Below are 21,099 nucleotides of genomic sequence, written 5' to 3'. Positions count from 1 at the left end.
GTGTAAAGATATCGTAAAATTCTCCACGCGAGTCCAGTGATTCAGTATAAATTAATATATTGCAACGAGGATACATTTTGTGCCCAAACAAAAAAAACTAATGAACATATTAAGAAACTTCCTGATTTGGGTGTTGGTTACCAACACGCATTCCCCAGAGTCACACGACAGTGCATCCGGTGTCAGCATCGCTTGACGGATGGGCGTTCTGACATAGAGCCTGTGTGGTCAGAATGCGCATGCATAGAGCAATGCTGACATCAGATGCACTGCCACGTGGCTTGTGTGTTTGGTTGCGTTGCAATCTCAGAAAGCTTCAAAACCACCTCCACTTTTTGGGAAAAGTGGAGGTCCCAGGGATGTTAAACTGCTTAAAGTTGAGTAATCAATGGCAGAATTTTCATTTTTGGTCAGCGTTCCCCTTTAAGCTGTATTAATGAACTGCTGACGATTGGCCCAGAATAACAATAAACTAATTGGATGACAAAACTGCCACCGAAGATAAAATGATAAAAGAAAGCATAAGCATAAGAGTGATAGTAAATGACAAACTCTGTGTTGTTTAAAATGTACAGTTTTAATGTCAAGCTTTGTTGTAAAGCATTTTAGACTAAATAAAATACAACATATTTCATAGATGCCAGCAAAGGGACAGGTTTTATCTATTTAAGTCAAACCATTTGTGGATGTTCACAATTTTGTACGTAACATAAGATTAAGAAAATATTGTAATATTTTTAGTATTATAAAATTAGTGTTTCATTTGTCTAATTATTATGCATATGTTGGTTATGTATCAATTAAAAAATAAATTTAGAAACGTAAATGCTAAAAATATAATTTTACTAAAAAATTGTGAAATATGTATTCATGTTAAAATATCAAACAATGTAAAAAGGTTTCTGTGAGAGTTTGGTTCAGTAGTAGATTTACTGTCTCCGTATAAAAAATTCTGTCTCTTTGTATAGCCTACTCTTGTAGCTGTGCATCTGTCTATCATCTTCATGGTACATCAGAGGTCTACAGGCCGATCAGAGAAGATTTTCCTACATCATAAATGCATCACAACATGTTGGTAGAGATGCATTTGTTTTTAACAACAAAAGAGAAAAAAACATGCCAACACAGTTTTACAGAATGTATATAAAAATTATAAAAATGTATTTAACAATAATAATTTGCACAGTTCGTCAACGTTTATGAAAACACTTAAGCTATCAGTAATTACTGTAAATTAAATGTGATCAAACAATCGAATGTTATGAAATGTCTCTTTCTCTACATTAAATAATTGAACAATATATTTTTTTCTAAATTTCATTGTGAACTTCCACAATTGCATTACCTTAGTGTTTACACCTTATATGTTTATTTTGTCTAGTTTTCTTTGTCCCCAAAAAAAGGATAAAAACAATTATTATTGCGGTAAATTATTTTAATTTTTTCACTTAAGCCAGGGCTATTCAATTAGTTTGTCACGGGGGCCAGTTCATGAAAAACAACCCAAATGAGGGGCAGGAGGGATATGGCTTGCAATATGAGGGATAATAACAACACTAAGAAATTCATTTTTTTTCTGTTTTGATTTTTGAATTCTGTGTTTTCTGTCCTTCACTATAAAATAGTACTATATTATCCCTCATAAAAAATTGTTCAGTATTCACTTATGATCTATATTAAAACACCTGCAGTAGATGCGTTGAAACATACAGTGAAAAATAAAAATAGAAATATTTTGTTTCAAAATCTACTTAGAAAATCTACTTAAAAAGTTGTTTTCATACCGTTACTTGCACATGTACTATAGTTTACTAAAGTAAATCATATCCTCAGTAAAAATCAAGAGGGATGGTGAGGAAAACTTTTTTGCTTTTATTTTGACGGATCCCCGCAAAGGGGGTTTGACAGTTGCTCTTTTCAATTAGCACTTGAAACAGGAACAGTTCATGTGCTGGCGTTCTCTGAAAGCCCCGAGAGCACACACAAAACAATTGCAGATTACATATTTAAATACATTTTAATATTTTGAAAGTAAATATTACGTTATTCTCCGCCCTTGCCTCAGTACTTTTTAAATGGTGGTCCTATTCCTGCTAGCGAAATGTCAGAAATGAAACTAATAAATGTTCTCATCTGTCATCGTCCTGTTCACTGCGTCTCACAGGAGAGACTGCTTGAGAGTCGCGCCACTCGCCTGTGTTCACGACAAATGGGAAAAGTTTGCATGAGTGACGCGACTTTGTATGTAGTTTACTTGCATCAAACTGTGCTGCTGCGGTTCGTGCTGTATGGTCAGTTCCCGACCGAACTAGTTCATTCTAGAGATTCCTTTTCACACAATGCTTGAAGGGCCAGAATAAAATTACATCGAGGGCCGGGTCCTGCAGGCCGCCAATTGAACAGCCCAGTTCATCTTGCATTTCATCTACACTAAAGTTCAGACATTCATAACACATTAAGTTAAACGTATACAGATGTCTAGCATGACTGTAATTTTTTTATAAATGGAGCATGTAAACGAGTGCAGAAGTTATCTAAATAATATTATACAGTTCACTTCAGTATGCTGTATGTTTGTGTTGTAAACGAGGTTGTGAAAATAAAAAGATTTACTCACATATTTGTAAAATTTTTAAAACCCCATCAGAACAACATACCATTATATAAATTAGACTTCTCAAACCTCCAAAATAAAATCCAGGGTTACAGTTAAGAGCTAAGTTTTCATCACTGTGGTAAACATAGTTATCTTGGACGAGTTGTAAATTGTACTCCTTATAAATCTCAATTGTAAGTGTACAAGGCTCTATGAGAAAGACAAAATCAAACTGATTGAACACGGTAAAACTTCATAGTGGGATTGAGAATTATTTGGTGATGATTTTCTCAGACATTTTGGAGGGGTGTCCCATATCCCATCCGTACATCTGTAAAATCTCTTTGGTTTGTACAACACAAAAGCAGGTTGGCAAGTGTACGATACCTTTGTGATAATGACCTAATCGAGCTTATCCTCAAGGTTAAAATCTCTACATTGTGGATTTGGAGAGAAATATATCGCAGGATATCATGTTAAGCAGAACATTGTAACACTCCTTGGATTTATGGGGTATAGACATATGGGGCGATGACATACTTCTGCTAAAATCTCAGCTAGCTAAGCCACTTCCTCTCTCATTGTGCTGAGGTAATTTGTGATAACTATGTGTTCGGGAAGAAAACGTTTAAATTTCAGCGACTCTTCAGCGACTATTACTATATAATCATCATCCCTCGAGTAAATGTTAGCTTTTTCATGTTTGTGAATATAGCATGATTCCAGGGTGCAGGGTGTAATCCAGGGTGAATTTTGAAGTGACTGAGTGAAAAACGCTATTGTTTAGAATGGATGCTACATGCGCCGGATGTAACAGAGCTGACTGAGATTTTAGCGGACATATGTCATCGTTCCGTATGCATTGAATGCATTTCAGCTTTTCCAACACATTGTAAACACACATTTATGCTCGGTCAGCACCCTTTGTCATCACTTTTTAACAAGCAGGGTACCCCGTGTTTCGGCATGCAGGTTACGCAAATTATACCTTATGAGGGAATGAGGCGGGGCCGGTGACGCAAGTGATAATGAGTGGCTCCGTATCCGTATCAAGGCGGAGATCAGAAGCATAAAAGGACGAGCGGCAGAGTGTACGATGAGTGAGGACTGGGCCCGGACATGTGTTAAGTTTGTATTATGTTCTTGTGGCCGGCAGTCGACAGTGAGGTGGCTGTGTTATTGTTTTTTTATTTTGATTAAAGTTTATTTAAATGTTCGCTGGTTCCCGCCTCCTTCCTTCCCGGGTTTCAGCACCAATGTAATACAGTTCAAAGTAGTAAAATTGCATTAACGTGGCGCTATTCAGGCAGTTAGACTAGGTATTGTTGTAGTTTATTTATCGTTATTTAAAACACATAAGATACAAGCAGTCACAATGTTGTTCATAAATATAGATATTCTAAGGATACCAACGACAAACGATCGATTAGTACGAGGAATTGATCTAAAATCGATCGACGTTCGCTGTAAATCTCAGATCCTGTGAATAACAACTGACATTTAAAAATTGCCGCCAGAGAAAGAGTTACGTCAGGTTTGATGCCATTGGCTCTCCCATGTCTCATGACGGATCGCGTCATATCGTTGGGTTTGAACGTGAAACAGTTGCACAGCAGCTTTGCAGAAATTAAATTAAGAAACAATCTGAATCTTTCCTACGATGAAGGCAATCCAAAGTGTATCCAATTAAAAAAATGATATCAGTAAATAAAGTGTATTTCTATTTAATATGCACAGCATAATATATATATTGTATATATTGAGAATTTTTTTTTTTTTTTTAGGGTATTTATTCCAAGGAATTATTACAAGGTTTTTCAAGGAATTTATTCATGTAGTCTCTTAGCAAAGATTGTTACTGCCAAAAAGTTAAACTTTAAAAAAATTCTGCTCAGGGTTGTGTCACAAACATTGCACAACCTTAACAAGTCCAAATACAGAGACAGCGTTTTCTTTAAATGAGTCTAAAAACTGTTGGATCATTTTTGACACGATATAGCTGACAGTCAGCATAAAGTCTGCCATGAAAAACTACACCGAATGTTTCTCCACAGTTTATAAGTGATTGAAACTGTTGAGGCGCTAAGACAACAAAGAACCACCAGACTTTCTACATCTGATAAACTTGTCATTTATCTCATTTTATTGCCCGTACACTAAATTTAAAATAAACTTAAACAAAAGAAGCTAATAAAACCCATCTTTGCATAGGAAAAACATCTGTGCTTTTGCATTACTTGGTGAACATTTCACCCTTTGCAAGCTCCTGTGATATGTATAGGAAACAATATAATATACTGTATATATATTTTTTGTTTGATCAGTTTGCAGCGGTTTTAAAATCAGAGTTAAGCTTAGTGTTAAATTAAAACTGCCACATAATATAAAAAGATAGTACAAAGCGGATGAGAGATTAATGTCAAACTATTTTGTTAATATTTGTCTTCCCCTCACTTTCCTAGTGTCTATTTTTTTGCTACTAAAATGTGTAACCAGTACATTGAAACTGTCCACCGTATACGCACTTACAAACTTGCACTGCGGAGACCTCAGCGGTCACTGTGCAATAGCCCTCCACAGTCAGACTTCATCCTCATTCACTAAATATATCATGGTTAAACTGTTTATTTAGGTGAGAACATAGTAAATTTATGGTTAGTAAGGTTCGATAATAAATGAGCCTGATCCATTCTTATGTGTTTTTGTTTAGTTTTTGTCACCATTCTGAGTAAAGTCAGATTTTCCTTAATCTTCACTAATTATGCGACATTTCACTGAGATCGTAATATGTCTTGTCTGAAATTTGTTTTATTGTATGCACTGAACTGCTGCCACACAGTTTGCTGATTAAAAATGTGCAACAATACTTAGATATTCATGCTAAGGTGCTCAGTAAGTTGTGAGGTCACAGTTTGGTACGAGTTTGGTACAGAATGGACAAAAATACAGTGACTGCCACAATTTTTGTTAAACTAAACTTTTTAAATTTTGAGCATATTTTTTATAAAACTTTAATGTAAGTTCTAAAACATTTCATACTGTATTACCTTCAGCGTTGGTTAAAATGTTCTCACATTTCGAAAGAAGGAAAAGGAAAAAGATCTCGCAGGGTTTCATGTTTAGCTGTAAACAAAACATCTTAACAGTCCATGGATTCATTTTTTTCATTGAAATTTAATTTAATTAAATTAAGTTTTACTTGGACATCACTCTTAACATGTGCATTGTTACAAAGCAGCTAAAAATATTTACATTTTACAAGAATTCAGAAAGCATGACAAAAAGTCTATCATTCATGTTACAGTTGGAATAGTGAACATTTATTGTGCCAATAATTTATGCATATGCAACAAAGTAAGGCTAATTTTGTTTTAACATTTGAGCCGTTGGTGATTGTGGTAAGGAAGTTTAGAGGTGGAGAAAAAGGAAAAGTCTCATGTGAGCAGTTCTGCTGAGAATTATTCTTGATGCTAATTTGACATAAATTTAACATATAAATTAAAAAATATGAATGAATCCTAAAGACTGTTCTTGGCCCCTAAGTTAACATCTGGTCTGTGTTTGTTGATCATCTGGCTAGTGGCCAATTATATAATTAGGCCTATTAACATTTCATTGGATTTGTATTATTATTTTATTATATAGTAATTATATTAAACAAACGATTTGTTGAATTTTTTGCATGTTAATTTTTTTCTTAAATTAAAAAAATTGTTATAAGGGTCATGTAACTTTGTCGCATTTAATGAAACCGTATGGGATATTTAGCAGTTTAACTAATTTAACTTATTAACGTAGTCTGTTTGCTATAGCAGTCCAAAGTTTATTCAAATTAATAAATGCAATAGTGTCAGTAATTATAGTTTATATTTATTTTATATGTACATCATTATAATTTATTTGTACGGTATATTGTAAATATAGAGCATCATTATTGCAATTTCTTTCCTAATGTATTTATAGTTAAAATTATTATTTACCTGCTTTAAAGAAATTATTTAATGTAGGCTTCGAGAAAAGATTGTCTGTCGACTGGTAAAAAGTTTATTGATTTTTTTGCACCGGGTTGTTTGCTGACAAACATTGCAAATTCTAAACAAATCCAAATACACAAAGTTTTCTTTTGATAAGTCTTTATTGCAGCATAAAACCTGCTCAAAGATGTCAGAAAACAGAAGCTCAAATTCATGTAATATAATCTTTTTTGCTAAACGATGTCATTTATTTCCTCTTGAATTGTTAAACTTAACACAAATAAAACACTAAAAATAAGCAAAAAAAAAAAACAGTAGGCTGGTTCAACAACACTGGTATAAAGATCATTGTGTTAAAGTGAAGACATAATTCATCCCAACAGACATACGAAGATCAAACACTGCATTGGATTATCAGAAAGTTCACCGGCTCGACAAAACATGTATTGAAGCAAATAATCAAACTGCAGCAGATGATGATAGTAGAGAACATATTATTTATATTAATCAAACTCTGAACAAATACTAATGTCAAACTTTATTTTTGTATGTGGAATCATCTAAAATCATAAACCACTAACATACGTTTAAGACTGAAGATGCAGCAAGCATGTATGTGTACAGGTATGGGTGTACAGTTGTTGTTAGGGCCACATCTGATTTCACTTAAACGTTGAATGTTTTGTAAGATTCAGAATCATGTTGTTCTTAATCTACTATTATCAAAAACATTCAGTGATAGTGCATTCATTTGGTCCAAAATGCGCTCAAGAACAGCATTCTCCCTCCCTCTAAGGCATTTTTGATCTTTGTTTGTGACCCTGAACACTTGTTACCATCAGTGCAGGTAATGGTTGAGATTATGGTGAATTTGGGGAGCTCTATTTTTCTTAAACCATCGTTGACAATCTGACCAAACCTTTCTTGGGAACAAAAGACTAAAAATAATTTTTGTCCCATGTATGAATACAGACTTTCTTCATAATATGTTTCTAATGTTCAGCAGAACAAAGAGATTAATACAGGTTCAACGTGAGGGTGAGTTAATGATGATACTTTCATTTTCGGTGAACTTGGACTCGATTTCTTTTCCGAATATGTATAAATTTCTTCGTTCCAATAAACACAGAGAAATATTTTTGGAAGAATGCTTGTAACCAAACAGTTCTTGGTCACCATCGACTACTGTGGGGAAAATGTATTTGTTCTTTCAACCACAATCTTTTGATTTTTAATAATGTAAGAAAGCAAACAGTTCTGGGGAACTTCGGTGTACCATTGTCATTTTTCCTATGTTGGTCAATGGTTGCCAAGAACTGTTTGGTTATAAAACATATCAAAGTTAGAATACCTTGTTTCTTGCGATTCATCATGTATTTAATATCATGTTTTGGTCAAAAATATTGATTTCTCTCTCATACAGTATCTCTCAAGCTCATGTGTGTACAAATTTACTATCATAGTTAAGAAATAATACATGAATTTAAGTTTTTTTTAATAAAATTATATAACGATATGATTTAGATGGAAGTGGTTATAAATGCGTTCATGTGCTCTTGTCATTGTTTGTCTGTCCATCTTCATGCTTTGGTAAGACCACAAATCCGCAGGCCTTAACACAGAAGATTATGAAACTGTGAATACATAATAACATGTTCGTAGACATAAACATCTTATGACAACGCTTAGGAAAACCTCATGAACGTTAAATCTCAAAAGAATTATAATCATCTTGTTTTCATTTTAAAATTAATGGCTTTACATCCAAATGTTAAGGAAATTAGTAATTATACTACATAAAATGTGAGTGAAGAAATAAAATCTTTGATAATGATGTCATGTTTTTAATAATTCAAATTTTCTGTGCATTAAATATTCAAAAACGTTTCTCTAAAATTCATTGCGAACTTTCCTGCGTTACATCAGTGTGTCAACTTCAATTGATTTTGTCTAAAATCTTTTGTCACCTAAAGAAAAGTAAAAAGATTGTGGCTATTTACTTAAATGGTCTCTGAATAAACTCTGTCGCTATTTTAAATCTTCCTCTTACAGTACACGCATGAGATAAAACTGTGTTTCTGACATTAATAACACATTCAAATTAGAACCCTAAATGTACGAACACTGTGATTAATATAAAGAGACTAACATGTACTTACATTTATTATCAACTTTTATCTTCCCATCATAGCATGACACCGCAACTGTGTATCTTCCTCTGGAAATTCCAAACATCCATCGATTCTTACAATCATGTGTAACGCTTTCAGGTGTCTTACATATTTATGTTGTACCCCTCATATTCTGTATGTCAATTCGCAATGCTCTGATGAAAGTTGCAATGAGCGATTTCTGTTAAAAACTTAAATTAACACACAAACAAAGAAACAATTTTGTGAGTGTTTGCTAGATGTCTAAAAGGCGGACATGGGATATATTCTCATATTTACATTTACATTTAGTCATTTAGCAGATGCTTTTATCCAAAGCGACATACAAATTGGGAAAACAATGGAAGCAATTGGGGCAAACATTAGGACAAAAAAAGCATAAGAGCAATAAAATCATGTCTCACAAAGCTTACTACAGTGAACAGAGACGAGTTTAGTTTATCCAAGTTTAAATGAGCATGCATTTTTTTTTATATTGTAGAAAAGATATAGAAATCAGAAATGATCAGTCAGGTGCAGACAGAAGACATGTGTTTTCAGCCGATGTGTTTTCTATTTCATCTTTACTTGTTTGTTCATTTGCATTATTATTTTGCTTGGCTTGTGTAAACAGTCCAGATGAATGTGTTTAGAGTGTAATGAAATTTAGACTCAGTTGATACTAGATGACTTACTCAGACATTTTTGAGGCATCTCCCATCCTGACACCTGTAATATCTTGTCATGGTTCCGCCATCTTGTCTGGTTTATTCTTGGTCCTGGGGCGGGGCCATGACATAGTCTAAGGTTCTTTGTGGAGAGAGAGGTTGGACCTTAGGCTTAGAGATCCGATCTCTCCGTGTCTCGTAGGTGTTTCCCATCCCTTTGTCTCGTTAGCCTTCCCATTAGTGTTTCATTACCCACACCTGTCCCTTGCTAATTATCCCGTGTTTGTTACCCTTTAAAACACCCTCATGTTCTTTGTCTTCTGCTCTTGGATTGTTTGACTTAGACTGTTACTGTAGTCTGGTCTTGTGAGTTAACCTTGTCATTTGTTCTGTGAAGTCAATGTCCCTTGTTAAATATTACCTTGTGTCCTGTAAGTTTAGTTTAGTGTATTTCCAAGTGTTGTGTAGTCTAGTGAGTCCTTCTCCTTGTTTCTGATTATTATTATACTGTCCTGTTTTTGTTTTTCCCTTTTGTCTTGTTTTGTACAAATAAATATCCTTTTAAACCCCAACCGTGTGTCTGCCTGCACTTGGGTTCTACTTCCCGGTCCTCACCTTGACAAATCTCTGTGATTTGTCCGGCACATAGTAAGATTTCCATTTTGAACCGTTTTTTACAGTTCATAAGTTTTTAAAATAGAAAATTTGTTTATAGACTGACATTTTTGGAGGTTCAGATTCTATCAACAAGGATTGGAAAAATATTAACAGAATGGGTCAATTTATTCATAACAAATTCATTCTCTGAGCATTTTTATGTCACATCCGTAACGCAAATTTGCCCACAGGCAAATAAACAGAGCTAAAATGAATCTTTTCCTTTTAGCTCTAAAAACAGTTTTTAATATAGTTATGCCGAGTTCACACTGAATGACTATGGCTCCAATTTTCAGTTGATAGGTTTTGAGAAATCACAGACAAATTTCCATAATCGGAGAGAAATCGGTGCTCGTTCACGTGAGTCACAATCACGCCTTGCGAATCATCAAAGACGTGATCTGAGAGAGTGGGCGACACTTCACAGATGCACATGAAATATTTTGCATGCTGAACATATATATCCACCTGTCGGAGACTCAGAATCCTGCTGTGTGAAATGAGTTCTGACTGTAAAATACATTTCCGATGACCTACAGCCAATGAGAAGGCAAGATACAAGACAAAATGATGTTCGGGGAGGAGACCACAACATCAGCAAGTATGGCTTACAATGTCACGCAAGAACTATATCACGTATCACTTCTCGCGTACGCTTTGTTGTGAAACATTGTTTGTTGACCAGACAGTTGTCACCGACTCTGACCTATTATAAAGTCATTCAGTGAGGAATCTCCTGTCGCCGATCAATCGTTCAATGTGAACACTGCAGCAACTGAATGCTCCTCACATAGTCATCCAGTGTGAAAAGAGCAGTGATGAAAAGACTTTGAAAATCGCTCAATGTGAACTCGGCATTAGTATATAATTGTAAATAAAAGGAGAAAATTACTGAATGATAAACCAAACCACTGCAACAATTTGAATGTGAATCTTTATTCTGAAGTGAGAATTTTATATTATTTAAGATTATTTAAACCATGAAGCTGTTTGATAAACATGTAGATTGCAGCAACATAGATGCATTTATGTGTTCTCGTCTCTGTGTGTCTGTCCATCTTCATGCTTTGGTTACATCACAAATCTTCAGGTCTAAACACAAGATATTATGAAACAGTAAATACATCATTACAGGTTGGTTGGCGTAAATGTTTCACTTCTACATTTCTCTAAACTGCATTGTGAACTCTCATTGTTACATTACCTCAGTGTTCACCTTAGTCTATACAAATATATTTTCTTCATTACCTAAAGAAAAGGATAAACACAATATTATTGTGGGTACTGTGGGTAAACTTATCAGGGTAATATATTACTTAATAAAATGCAGAATTGATCTTTGATAAAACACATTCAGATGTCCAGTGTGTCTACAGCTCTGTCATTAATGTGTGAAGTGAAAACAGACTAACATGTACTCACATTTTTTATGTATATTTATCTTCCCATCAGAGCATGTTCCCTTCACATAATCTGATCTACTGAAACCTCCAGCATTCCATCCCTCATTACATTTAAATCTAATCTCTTCATCACTGTGCTTCACGTAGTTATCTCTGATGAGTTGTATATTGTAATCAGTATAAATCTCAGGTGTTAGTTTGCATGGCTCTAAGAGAGGAACAAACTGATTTAAAGATACTGAATAAAACTTTATAACGGGATTGATAATAATTTAGTATTGGATGACTTACTCAGACATTTTGGAGGGGTTTCCCATCTCCCATCTCTACAGCTGTAATGTTCTTTCCGTTCATTCAGCACATAGTAGTATTGGCAAGAGTATGTTACCTTCGTGATGACCTCACTGGTCATATCCTTAGTGATAAAATCTCCATCTTCAATTTCAGGTGGTGGAGGACAAATGCTGCCTAATGAAATCACAGTATTAAACATTGTACATAAGTTACAATATACAACATAAATTGATTTTAAATTGAACGAACAGATTATACATACAATAAACTAAACAATGATACAAATTTAAAACAAAAATCCTGGAGACCCATGATCGGGTTTAGGTGATGGGGGTTGAAAGGGTGTTGTGGTGGTTGAGAAAATAACAAACTTTTGGTGGAACGAGATTGTTTGTGTTTGGTGTGAACCCAGCATTAGACGTCATTCGCAAATATAAGCTCATAAATAATGCAACAGGCACAAATCTCTTAAAACGTAGATGCAGATTCATTCACGGAGTAATAACTCATCAGGCAACACATTTTAAATAAAGTTTGAAAGAGTCGTCGGAGGCTTTGTGCTGGTAAACTTGATATCAAGCAACCGTAAGTGTAGTCTGTTTATAGCACCGTGTAATGTTTTGACTTCTGTCGATTGTATTTCAGCTTCAAAAATAGCAAATATTGTGTTCACTTGTAAAGAAATTTGTAAAAAACTTGTAAACTTCATAAACCTTTGTTAATCACAGAGCTTATTTTTGGCGATATTCCAAAAGTCTATGGGAAAATGTTCAGGCTTTCGATCGAGGGAACCAGCGCTGCACTTACTTCCAAGTTTGCCTGCAGTGATACGTCATCTCTTAGGTTCTGGATTATTTAGCATAATGTTTTTTTATTTACATGGATGGATGGATTTACCAATGTTTGTATATTGCAAATTGTTTAGAAATAAACAATACATGTTTTAATCTGCGGTGTCTGCAGAACACAACACTCTTTTCAAATGCTTTCTTTCCCCGTCGGTCCAGGACTTTCAAAGGAAAATGACCAAACCGAGAGGGTGGCGGGAGTTGGGTGCGAAAAAACGAGAGACTCCCGGCCACAATGGGAGTGTTGACGTGTATGGTTTGCATCTTTGATATGTAAATGTGTTTGTTAGATGTTGTGTTAACTAACTTGTGCAGCCAATCGTTCCAATCCATTTTTCATCTCTACAAGTCAAAGTTCCTCCTGGAATTTTGTCATATGGTTTATTGCACTTGTATCTCAAAGTATCAAAGTTGTTGAATAGATTTTTCTCATCTGACAGGGTCACATACTGCAAGTTCTTTGTTGGTTTGGTACACTGAGCTTTTCCTGAAATGATAATGAAGTATTTGTCCAATGTAACATGTAAAAAGATTTACAGACAATAAGATTTAAAGATCAATGCATGTATGTAAAGTATTACATCTCTATACATTTCTTTATACAAATGAAACTGAAATTCGTGGCAAAGGTTTTTGTGAATTTTACTCACGCATGCATTCTGGGTAAATCCACGTTTGTCCATCACACTTAGCGATGGTCTCTCCCATAGATTCATATCCATCATCACACTCATAGCATATTGTGTCTCCATGAGAATATTTCCTCTCATCTTGGGTTTCATCAATAAGTTTGCAATTGTTTACTGTCAGAAGAGGCTTTGAACAGAACGCTACAATAAACAGGAAAATAAACAATTGGGGAGAAAAATAAAATCGTATTTGTATCGTGATGCATATCCATGTAAATATTCCTGTCATATTTTTATGTTCCAGATTGGCGTTGTTTACTACTTGAAGAGGTCATAAATACAGGGTCACCTTCACATATGGGTGCTTTGTCCCAAGTTGAATTGTGGCAAAAAACGTTGCCATTCCCGTTTATTGTGAAATGTCTGAGACATTTGTAGGTCACATGAGATGTAGGTGAATACCGTTCTTGAGGTTTAGAGATGACCACAGCGTTTTCAACTCTTTCAGGACTGACACATCCCTCCTCATCCACTAGAAAAAGGCACACACAAAAATCACAGTTATTACTATGACATTTAAATATAATAATTTTTCCGACATGACTTCCAAAAGTGGTGAATTTGCCTTTTACCAAAAGGCAAATTTAAACTCTATCTTTACATTGTTAATACTTAGGAAATGGGTTTACCTTTACAGGTTGGTGTCTCCCATATACCGTTTTCACATTTGATTAATTTGTTTGATGATTTGTATCCTGGATCACAAATGATTTCTGCAGATCGTCCAGCGTTTGTTTCATTTAGACGGCCGTGTTGAACATTTGGCAAAGCACCACATTTCTTATCCTCTGTAATCCCAACATACACATTTTCATAACACACACATTTCACTGAATAAAATTATTCTTGAGTTTTAGTAGATACTACCCATGCAAATCAGTTAAATGTTACTTAAATATATTAGGTAGCAAAGTAAACCAAATGTAAACTTACTGAATCTACTCAAAAAAATTGAGGTAACAATTTGCATTCAATTAGACGAAGTAGATTTTATTCTGTATATTTTTAAGGAAAGAGTACCTAAATTTATCAGCTAAAGTCATGACACACTAAAAGAAATTAGATAAAGTCTACCCCAATATTCACAATATTGACTTTCAATAAGTGTGCATATAGTTTACTTTTCTACATAATACATATAAGTAAAATTTAACTGATTTGCATGGACAGTATTTACTAACCCTAAATAAAAAAACACTCACGGATACATCTCGGCTCATTTAACCAATGGCCATTGATGCATGTTGCTGCTCCCCACCATTTCCCAGTTAATGTTTTATAACCCGTGTTGCATAAATAAAAGATAGTGTCCTCTGTAGGGGGATCTCTGTCTATGTACCCGTTTTCCAAGAGTGGTGTTGTGCAAGAACCTTCCTTTACTGTGAAGTACATAAATACAGTCACATTATTATCAATACGCAGATGTTGATGTTGTTTAGATGAATGATGATAACATGACGTACCAACGCAGTTCTGTTTGTTTATCCATGTGCCTGCAGAATTACAGGTGATTTCTATGAGTTGCTCGGGTTCAAATCCTGGAAGACATTTGTATTGTATTCTTGTATTGACATCATAGTTAGTGCGTTCATGACTCAAAATCTGTGCATTTGGGATGTTTGGTGCTTCACAGGTATTGTCTGGAAAACACATTTATCACATTATTATAATGTAAATGATTTGATATATTAATAGTGTTCACAGATTAATTAACAGATAGCGAGAGTTGATAGAAAGACATACTGTACCAGCACACAGTGGATCTGGTTTCCAACCATCTCTTGTACATGTGGCCACGGCTGCCATTTGACGATATTCAGACAAACACCTGTAAGATTTTGTCACATCCAATTTCATATTGCCGTAGAAATAGTAAAATGCATAATAAAGACGACTGTCACGTGGAATTTCACATCTAATCTCTGAAAGAAGATGAATTGTTATTCAAGAGTTGACTTAAACAAGGAGTTAAGCAATAAATCCAAAAAAGATTTCTCTATGTGCTCACCCTCACAAGTAGGATTGTTGTCCCATTCCCCATCATTCTGACATTTAAATGTTTGTGTGCTTTCTTTTGTCCAGAATATCCTGAATCTTTCAGAGCAGATAATTTGCACAGTTTCTCCAGCTCGAAAGAAAGTTTTTCCCTCGGGTTCAATTGCTTGTATTCCATATTTTATTTCCTTGAGTTCACAGGTTATTTCTGATAATAAGTATAAAAAAGGGTCAAGCTTAAATTACTTTAAATGAATGTTGTAACTATTTGTTACATCACATATTAATATTCAGAGGTCAAGGTGAAATTATGCCGAAGGTCTACCACTGTTTATGCTTCTCTGTTTTTATGACATATTTGGCTGTGGCACTGTTGACTTTGTATGACACATGCAAAATGATTATAATAATAAGAAACTAACCATTTAATAAAATAAATATGCATAGATGCTTTTAAAAATCTTCGGTCTCTGATTTGTCTTGTACTGTAATTTGACTGTACATAGATTTTAAAAGTAATATAAAAATTATTGTTACTGCAAAATATAACTTTGTTCTCATTTCCATGGATTATTCTGAATACTTTATTCTTATTAACAGTGGAGCATCACCTTCACACTCCGGCTTTAGACTCCAGCCGTTCTCTGTGCATCTTGGTGTTCCCTGTCTGGGTTTGTATCCCCTATCACATTTGTATTCTAGCGTGTCATCTTTCTTGTACACTTTGAGTAACTCAACAGTCCCATGTGGTATGTCAGGTACTGTGCATGTTTTCTCTGAATGAAGTTGAACAGATGCATCGTTATTTTGAAAAAAAAAGGTGCATACATATTTGATGTTGAATACAAAGAAGATATTAAACTAACCTATACAAAGAAAGGTAAACAGGTTTGAAAAAACTCTGCGTTAAGTAAATGATGACCGAATTTTTATTTTTGGGTGAACTGTGTCTATAAACCCAGTCTGTGAAACCAGCTCAAGTGCTTTAGGGATCAAAAAAGTAATTTCAATTAGTCAACATACTGCTATGGTAAATAAGGTCAAACAGTATCAGTCATAGGTTTTTGACATGATTTGAACATTTAGCATAATTTATAACATTAACTGCAGCTGTTCACATATGAAAAATCAGCAACTTTTTTTTATTTTGTGTTTTCATAATTTAGTTAAAATGTCCACATTTCTAGTTTTCTCTACTGGTTTAATTTTGTCTGTCTATCTTTATATGTCAGCAAATAATGATCATAAATAAAGCATTTACCTAAACAATCAATTGATATTTTCTGTGTCAATTAAACAAATTCATGCAGCGGTTTCTAAATTGTCTGAAAGGTCAAACATGTTTTTTACAGATTCTAATCATTTCTCATGAATACATTTTAATCGTCATATTTAAGTAAACATTTTACTACCTGCAGCGTTTGAGGATCCAAGTGCATTTAAACCTAAAATCAAACAGATGATTATTGGATATATCTCCATTTTCCAGCGCTGTGATCTGTCCTGTGGTTCATTGAAGAATGTTCAGTCATGCAAATATTTGACGACCAGTATCTTCAGATAAAAGCAAACACGTGTCAAATGAAATTAAATCACATGGGTGTTTAGGTAAACATAATACACGTATCACAGTTCTCTTCTTCTCCAGGAATAAAAACATTGACTCATACTGAACTTTCTCCTCAGTGTTGTTCCTCCCCATAATGTCCTAATGTCCCCTGTAATCCCACATCTTTCAGATGCTTAATACTCTCTCTTTTTGTGATGTGTTTTTATTCAACACAGCAAAGTTAGAATCCCTTGTTTTTCTGCCATTCATTCTAACATTTAGGTGATCTTATGACATAATGTTTCCACCTGACCCGATAACAAAAACTCCATCACACACAGTCATGGCTCACAACAGTGTATTTAATATCATGTTTTGGTCAAAGATATTCAATTCTCTCTCATACAGTATCTGATCATATCTGGGTCATTTTCACACTTAAATTGATTATGAGGGAGCGACGAAAATGAATCTTTTAGCTCTAAAGCTCACGTGTGTACATAAAATGGAAAGTTGCTCAATGATGGAGAAAAGCGCTAACTCCCTGTAATGTGTTTCTTAAAAAATAATAAACTGTCAATTTAAGAAAGATTATATGAAATCATTCAACTATATGTTAAGCGTGTACACTAAGGAAACAGTGGTTATAAATGTGTTTGTGTGCTATTGTCACTGTGTGTTTGTCCATCTTCATGCTTTGGTAACATCAGAAATCTGAAGGTATTAACACATAAGATGTATTAACAGCTTCACAATCTTCTAAATCACTGCACATTAAAATCTCAATAGAAATAGACATTCAGATTTTTTTTTTTTAACAATATTTGCCTTTACATCAAAATGTTGATGAAATTAGTAATTATTCTATACAAAATTTGATAAAAGAAATGAAATCTTTGATAAGGATGTCATGTTTTTTTTTATCATTTGAATTTTCTGTGCATTAAATAATAGAACAATATTCAACAACTTTCTCTAAAATGAATTGTGAACATTCATACTTGCATTACCTCAGTGTGTCCACGTGAGTTTATTTTGTCTAATGTCTTTTGTCACCTAAAGAAAAGAAAAAATAAATTGTGTCTATAAACAATATTATAAAATGACAAGGTTTCAAAACACTTTTAGAGTTAAATGTGATCACTTGAGTAAACTATTAACTGCTTCTTCTCCTGATTGAAACTCATGTGAGGAGAAGAGTTTGAGATTCTCTGAATGATCTGTCTTTATAAATCTTCCTCTTAGAGTACATGCATGAGATAAAACTGTGTTTAAGACATTTGTAACACATTCAGATGTGAACTTTGAGTGTAAGAACACTGTGTTTAGTATAAAGAGACTAACATGTACTCACATTTATTATCAACTTTTATCTTCCCATCAGAGCACGACACCACATCTGTGTATTTTCCTCTCAAAACTCCAAACATCCATTGATTCTTACAATCATGTTAAACGCTTTCACCGTGTCTTACATATTTTCTTTGCAGAGGTTGTATGTTGTACTCCTCATAAATCTCAGGTGTCAATTTGCAAGGCTCTTCGAGAGACAACGTCTAACTGATGAAAGTTGCAATGAGCGATTTCTGTTAAAACCTAAATTAACACGCAAGCAAACAAACAAACAATTTTGTGAGTGTTTGCTAGATGTCTAAAAGTCGGACTTGGGGTATATTCTCATATCATCTTTAGTTATTTGTTCATTTGCATTATTATTTTGCTTGGCCCTTGAAAAACTTCCCAGATGTGTTTAGATGAAATTCAGACTCATTTGGTATTAGATGACTTACTCGGACCCTTTGGAGGCGTCTCCAATCTCCCATCCTGACACCTGTAAAAGAGTATGAAACCTTGGTGATGATTTCATCAATCATGTGCTCAATGTTATAATCTCCATCTTCGATTAAAGGTGGTGGAGGACAAATGCAGCCTTAACAAATAACAAACGGATGTTTGTCCAATTTGAACTGTTTTCTACAGTTCATAAATAGAATATTGATACACTTACCTTTTGTTACCTTCTTCTGAAATGAAATGTAGAATTTGTTGAATAAATATTACCTGTAAAAGATCATCTTGTAAAATATGTACTTTTAAAGTGAGATTGAAAGTGTACTTTTACTCTTGAGTATATTTCTAAAGGTTTATTTCAAGGTTGTTGTCTCTTTTTACTGGGGCATTCCCAATTGATTGATTCTTTTACAACATTTATTGAACAATTGGCAAAACCCTTGGAATAGGTTCACGAATCAGTTCAAATGATTTGTTCAGTTCTCAGACCGATCTGAATCGGCGGGTAACTCACTCCTAGCAGCGGGAAACTTATGATCACGCAGAACACAAAGAGCGTTGCATGAAATGGATATGAATCTATAAGGTGCTTCATGCATTCTGACTTCTCGGCAATGTTAAACGTGCTGTCTTCTCATGCTTAACATTGTCAAATAGTCAAAAAACAAGTTAGGCGTATTACATAGTATATTGCTGTATCTATCTTTTATAAATGTGATCAAACTAAATACTCTTCAAGATACGAAGTATGCAATACTACTCTATAGGTACTCAAGATTAATATGAGATTGGCAGAAACCCTGTGTGAGTTACCTTTGCTTTAACAGCAGTGTAAACGCAAAACTCTGGATGGGTTCACTTTAGTTTGACTTTATTATTCTGAATAGGTTGTGTAGGTTACATTGACAGTGGGACTAGATGAAATTTACAGAAATGCTCGTCTCTTCTGTGTTTGTCTATTCTTTAGTCTCTGTATGTATATTGTAAAGATATCTGTTCATGATCATAAGAATAAGAAAAATATGAATAAATATAATATGAAAATATTGGCAATAATATATATTTTTTGAATACTATATAATCAGATCAAAAGTAACGGAGTTATCAGCTTCTTGAATAGTTTTTCATTGCATGCGTTTTTACTCGAGTGAAACAGCGACTTTTACTTTTAAGTCTTGAGTATTTCTCTAGTTACCTCTTCTTTTACTTGAGTAAAGGTGTTGGCTACTCTACCCACCTCTGCCGATCACACTCCTACTCAAACAATATTGCATGAGTACATCTTCAAGGTATTCGTTTATAGGTTGATTCAGATATACATAATTTTGTTGGTTTTATAGTGTTAAAAACTGTTAAAAACTTCAGGACCAGCGTTTTGCTATGTTGTCTGAAGTGGTCTATGTGTGTAATATGTTTGTAAATTAGTTGATAGTGATTAATGATATATTTTTTTAAATTCGTTTATAGTTAAAATGGAAATTCACAGCAAAGGTTTTTGTGAATTTGACTCACTAATGCATTCTGGGTAAATCCAGGATTGTGTGTCACACTTAGAGATGGTCTCTCCCATTGATGCATAGCCATCATCACACTCATAGCGTACTGTGTCTCCATGTGAATATTTTCTCTCATCTTTGGTTAACATGAATTTGGAATTGCTTACTGTCAGAAGAGGCTGTGAACAGACCGCTACAATAAACGGGAAAATAAACAAGATAAAAACCAGAGTGAATGAAATTTTTCTCCGTCTCCTCCTGACACGCACGCTTGCTTTCAGTGCAGAGAATGACAAGTTCTGAAAGTTTCCGAAGATTAGTCGAATCAGGCTCCTCCTATCGAAGCATTGAATCTTCGACTATTCAGGTCAGAATTGTTTTTAATAAACACTGATAACACTGATCTATCCCAAAATAGCCAGGCTGTGGTCAGGTTGAATGTTAGTTCCATAAACCTTTGAAAACTATTTAAAAATGTCAAACCAGAAGTCATGTAGAACAGGACAAAACCAAAATAAATGTGCTAGTGTCCCCTCCGCCATATTCAACCGTTCACATTGAGAGGACATGGTGAGAACCATTTAGTTTAGTCTAGTTTTGAAATACTGAAGGCGATGAACAGCACAACAACTTTAATACTTGATAGTCTATTTGAGATGTATTCTGTATATATCTATGTAGACTTTTAAAATAGTTGTATAAATGATTGTTTATTTGTCATTGGTCGATGTAACTTTTGTATGTGTGCACTTGAACCACTGTTTAAAGGTACAGTGTGTAGCATTTTGAAGGATTTATTTACCAAAATGTAATATACAATACAAAACTAGGTTGTAAATGGTGGAGAAATACCTTACAAAATGAACCAAAATGTTTATATTACCTTATAAGGAGCCATTTTATGTATATACACCGCGGGCACACCCTTACATGTAATATATCAAATTGCAAAGCCACGTTTCTATAGTAGCACTACATGGACAAACTAA

General features: G+C 34.3%; 1 protein-coding gene and 1 long non-coding RNA gene across 3 annotated transcripts; both read right to left on the bottom strand.

The window, feature by feature from the left end:
• Positions 1–10,961: 10,961 nt before the first annotated feature.
• On the bottom strand, positions 10,962–18,306 carry LOC130429523 (complement factor H-like). 2 transcript variants are annotated; one of them, XM_056758137.1, is made up of 16 exons: positions 18,178–18,305; positions 17,834–17,879; positions 16,687–16,828; positions 15,886–16,050; positions 15,288–15,482; positions 15,028–15,201; positions 14,743–14,919; positions 14,482–14,658; positions 13,909–14,067; positions 13,569–13,751; positions 13,241–13,420; positions 12,898–13,077; positions 11,740–11,916; positions 11,468–11,656; positions 11,250–11,293; positions 10,962–11,137 (listed from the first exon to the last, which is right to left on the bottom strand). In XM_056758137.1, the coding sequence occupies exons 3-15, from the start codon at positions 16,754–16,756 to the stop codon at positions 11,268–11,270; spliced, it is 2,052 nt and encodes a 683-aa protein (XP_056614115.1). In that variant the 5' UTR covers positions 16,757–16,828; positions 17,834–17,879; positions 18,178–18,305; the 3' UTR covers positions 10,962–11,137; positions 11,250–11,267. The 2 variants fall into 2 exon arrangements, with proteins under 2 accessions (XP_056614115.1, XP_056614116.1); XM_056758138.1 differs by lacking the exon at positions 15,886–16,050 and having other exon boundaries at positions 18,178–18,306.
• Positions 18,307–18,347: 41 nt separating this feature from the next.
• On the bottom strand, positions 18,348–20,901 carry LOC130429526 (uncharacterized). Its single transcript, XR_008907625.1, has 4 exons — positions 20,127–20,901; positions 18,832–18,884; positions 18,614–18,654; positions 18,348–18,383 (listed from the first exon to the last, which is right to left on the bottom strand). It is a non-coding gene; the product is annotated as an uncharacterized LOC130429526 (long non-coding RNA).
• Positions 20,902–21,099: the final 198 nt, after the last annotated feature.

The sequence above is a fragment of the Triplophysa dalaica genome, chromosome 10, assembly GCF_015846415.1.
Source record: "Triplophysa dalaica isolate WHDGS20190420 chromosome 10, ASM1584641v1, whole genome shotgun sequence".
NCBI lineage: Eukaryota > Metazoa > Chordata > Actinopteri > Cypriniformes > Nemacheilidae > Triplophysa > Triplophysa dalaica.
This window is presented reverse-complemented; position numbering and strand designations above follow the sequence as displayed.

Excerpts from the sequence above, each read along its gene's own strand:
- LOC130429523 (XM_056758137.1), bottom strand. The coding sequence starts at position 16,756 with ATGGAGATATATCCAATAATCATCTGTTTGATTTTAGGTTTAAATGCA. Across the intron at positions 14,068-14,481 it reads AAATGAGCCGAGATGTATCC|AGGATAAGAAATGTGGTGCT; the intron begins GTGAGTGTTTTT and ends TTGGGATTACAG. Across the intron at positions 11,294-11,467 it reads GATAAATATACATAAAAAAT|GTAATGAAGAAAATATATTT; the intron begins GTGAGTACATGT and ends CCTTTTCTTTAG.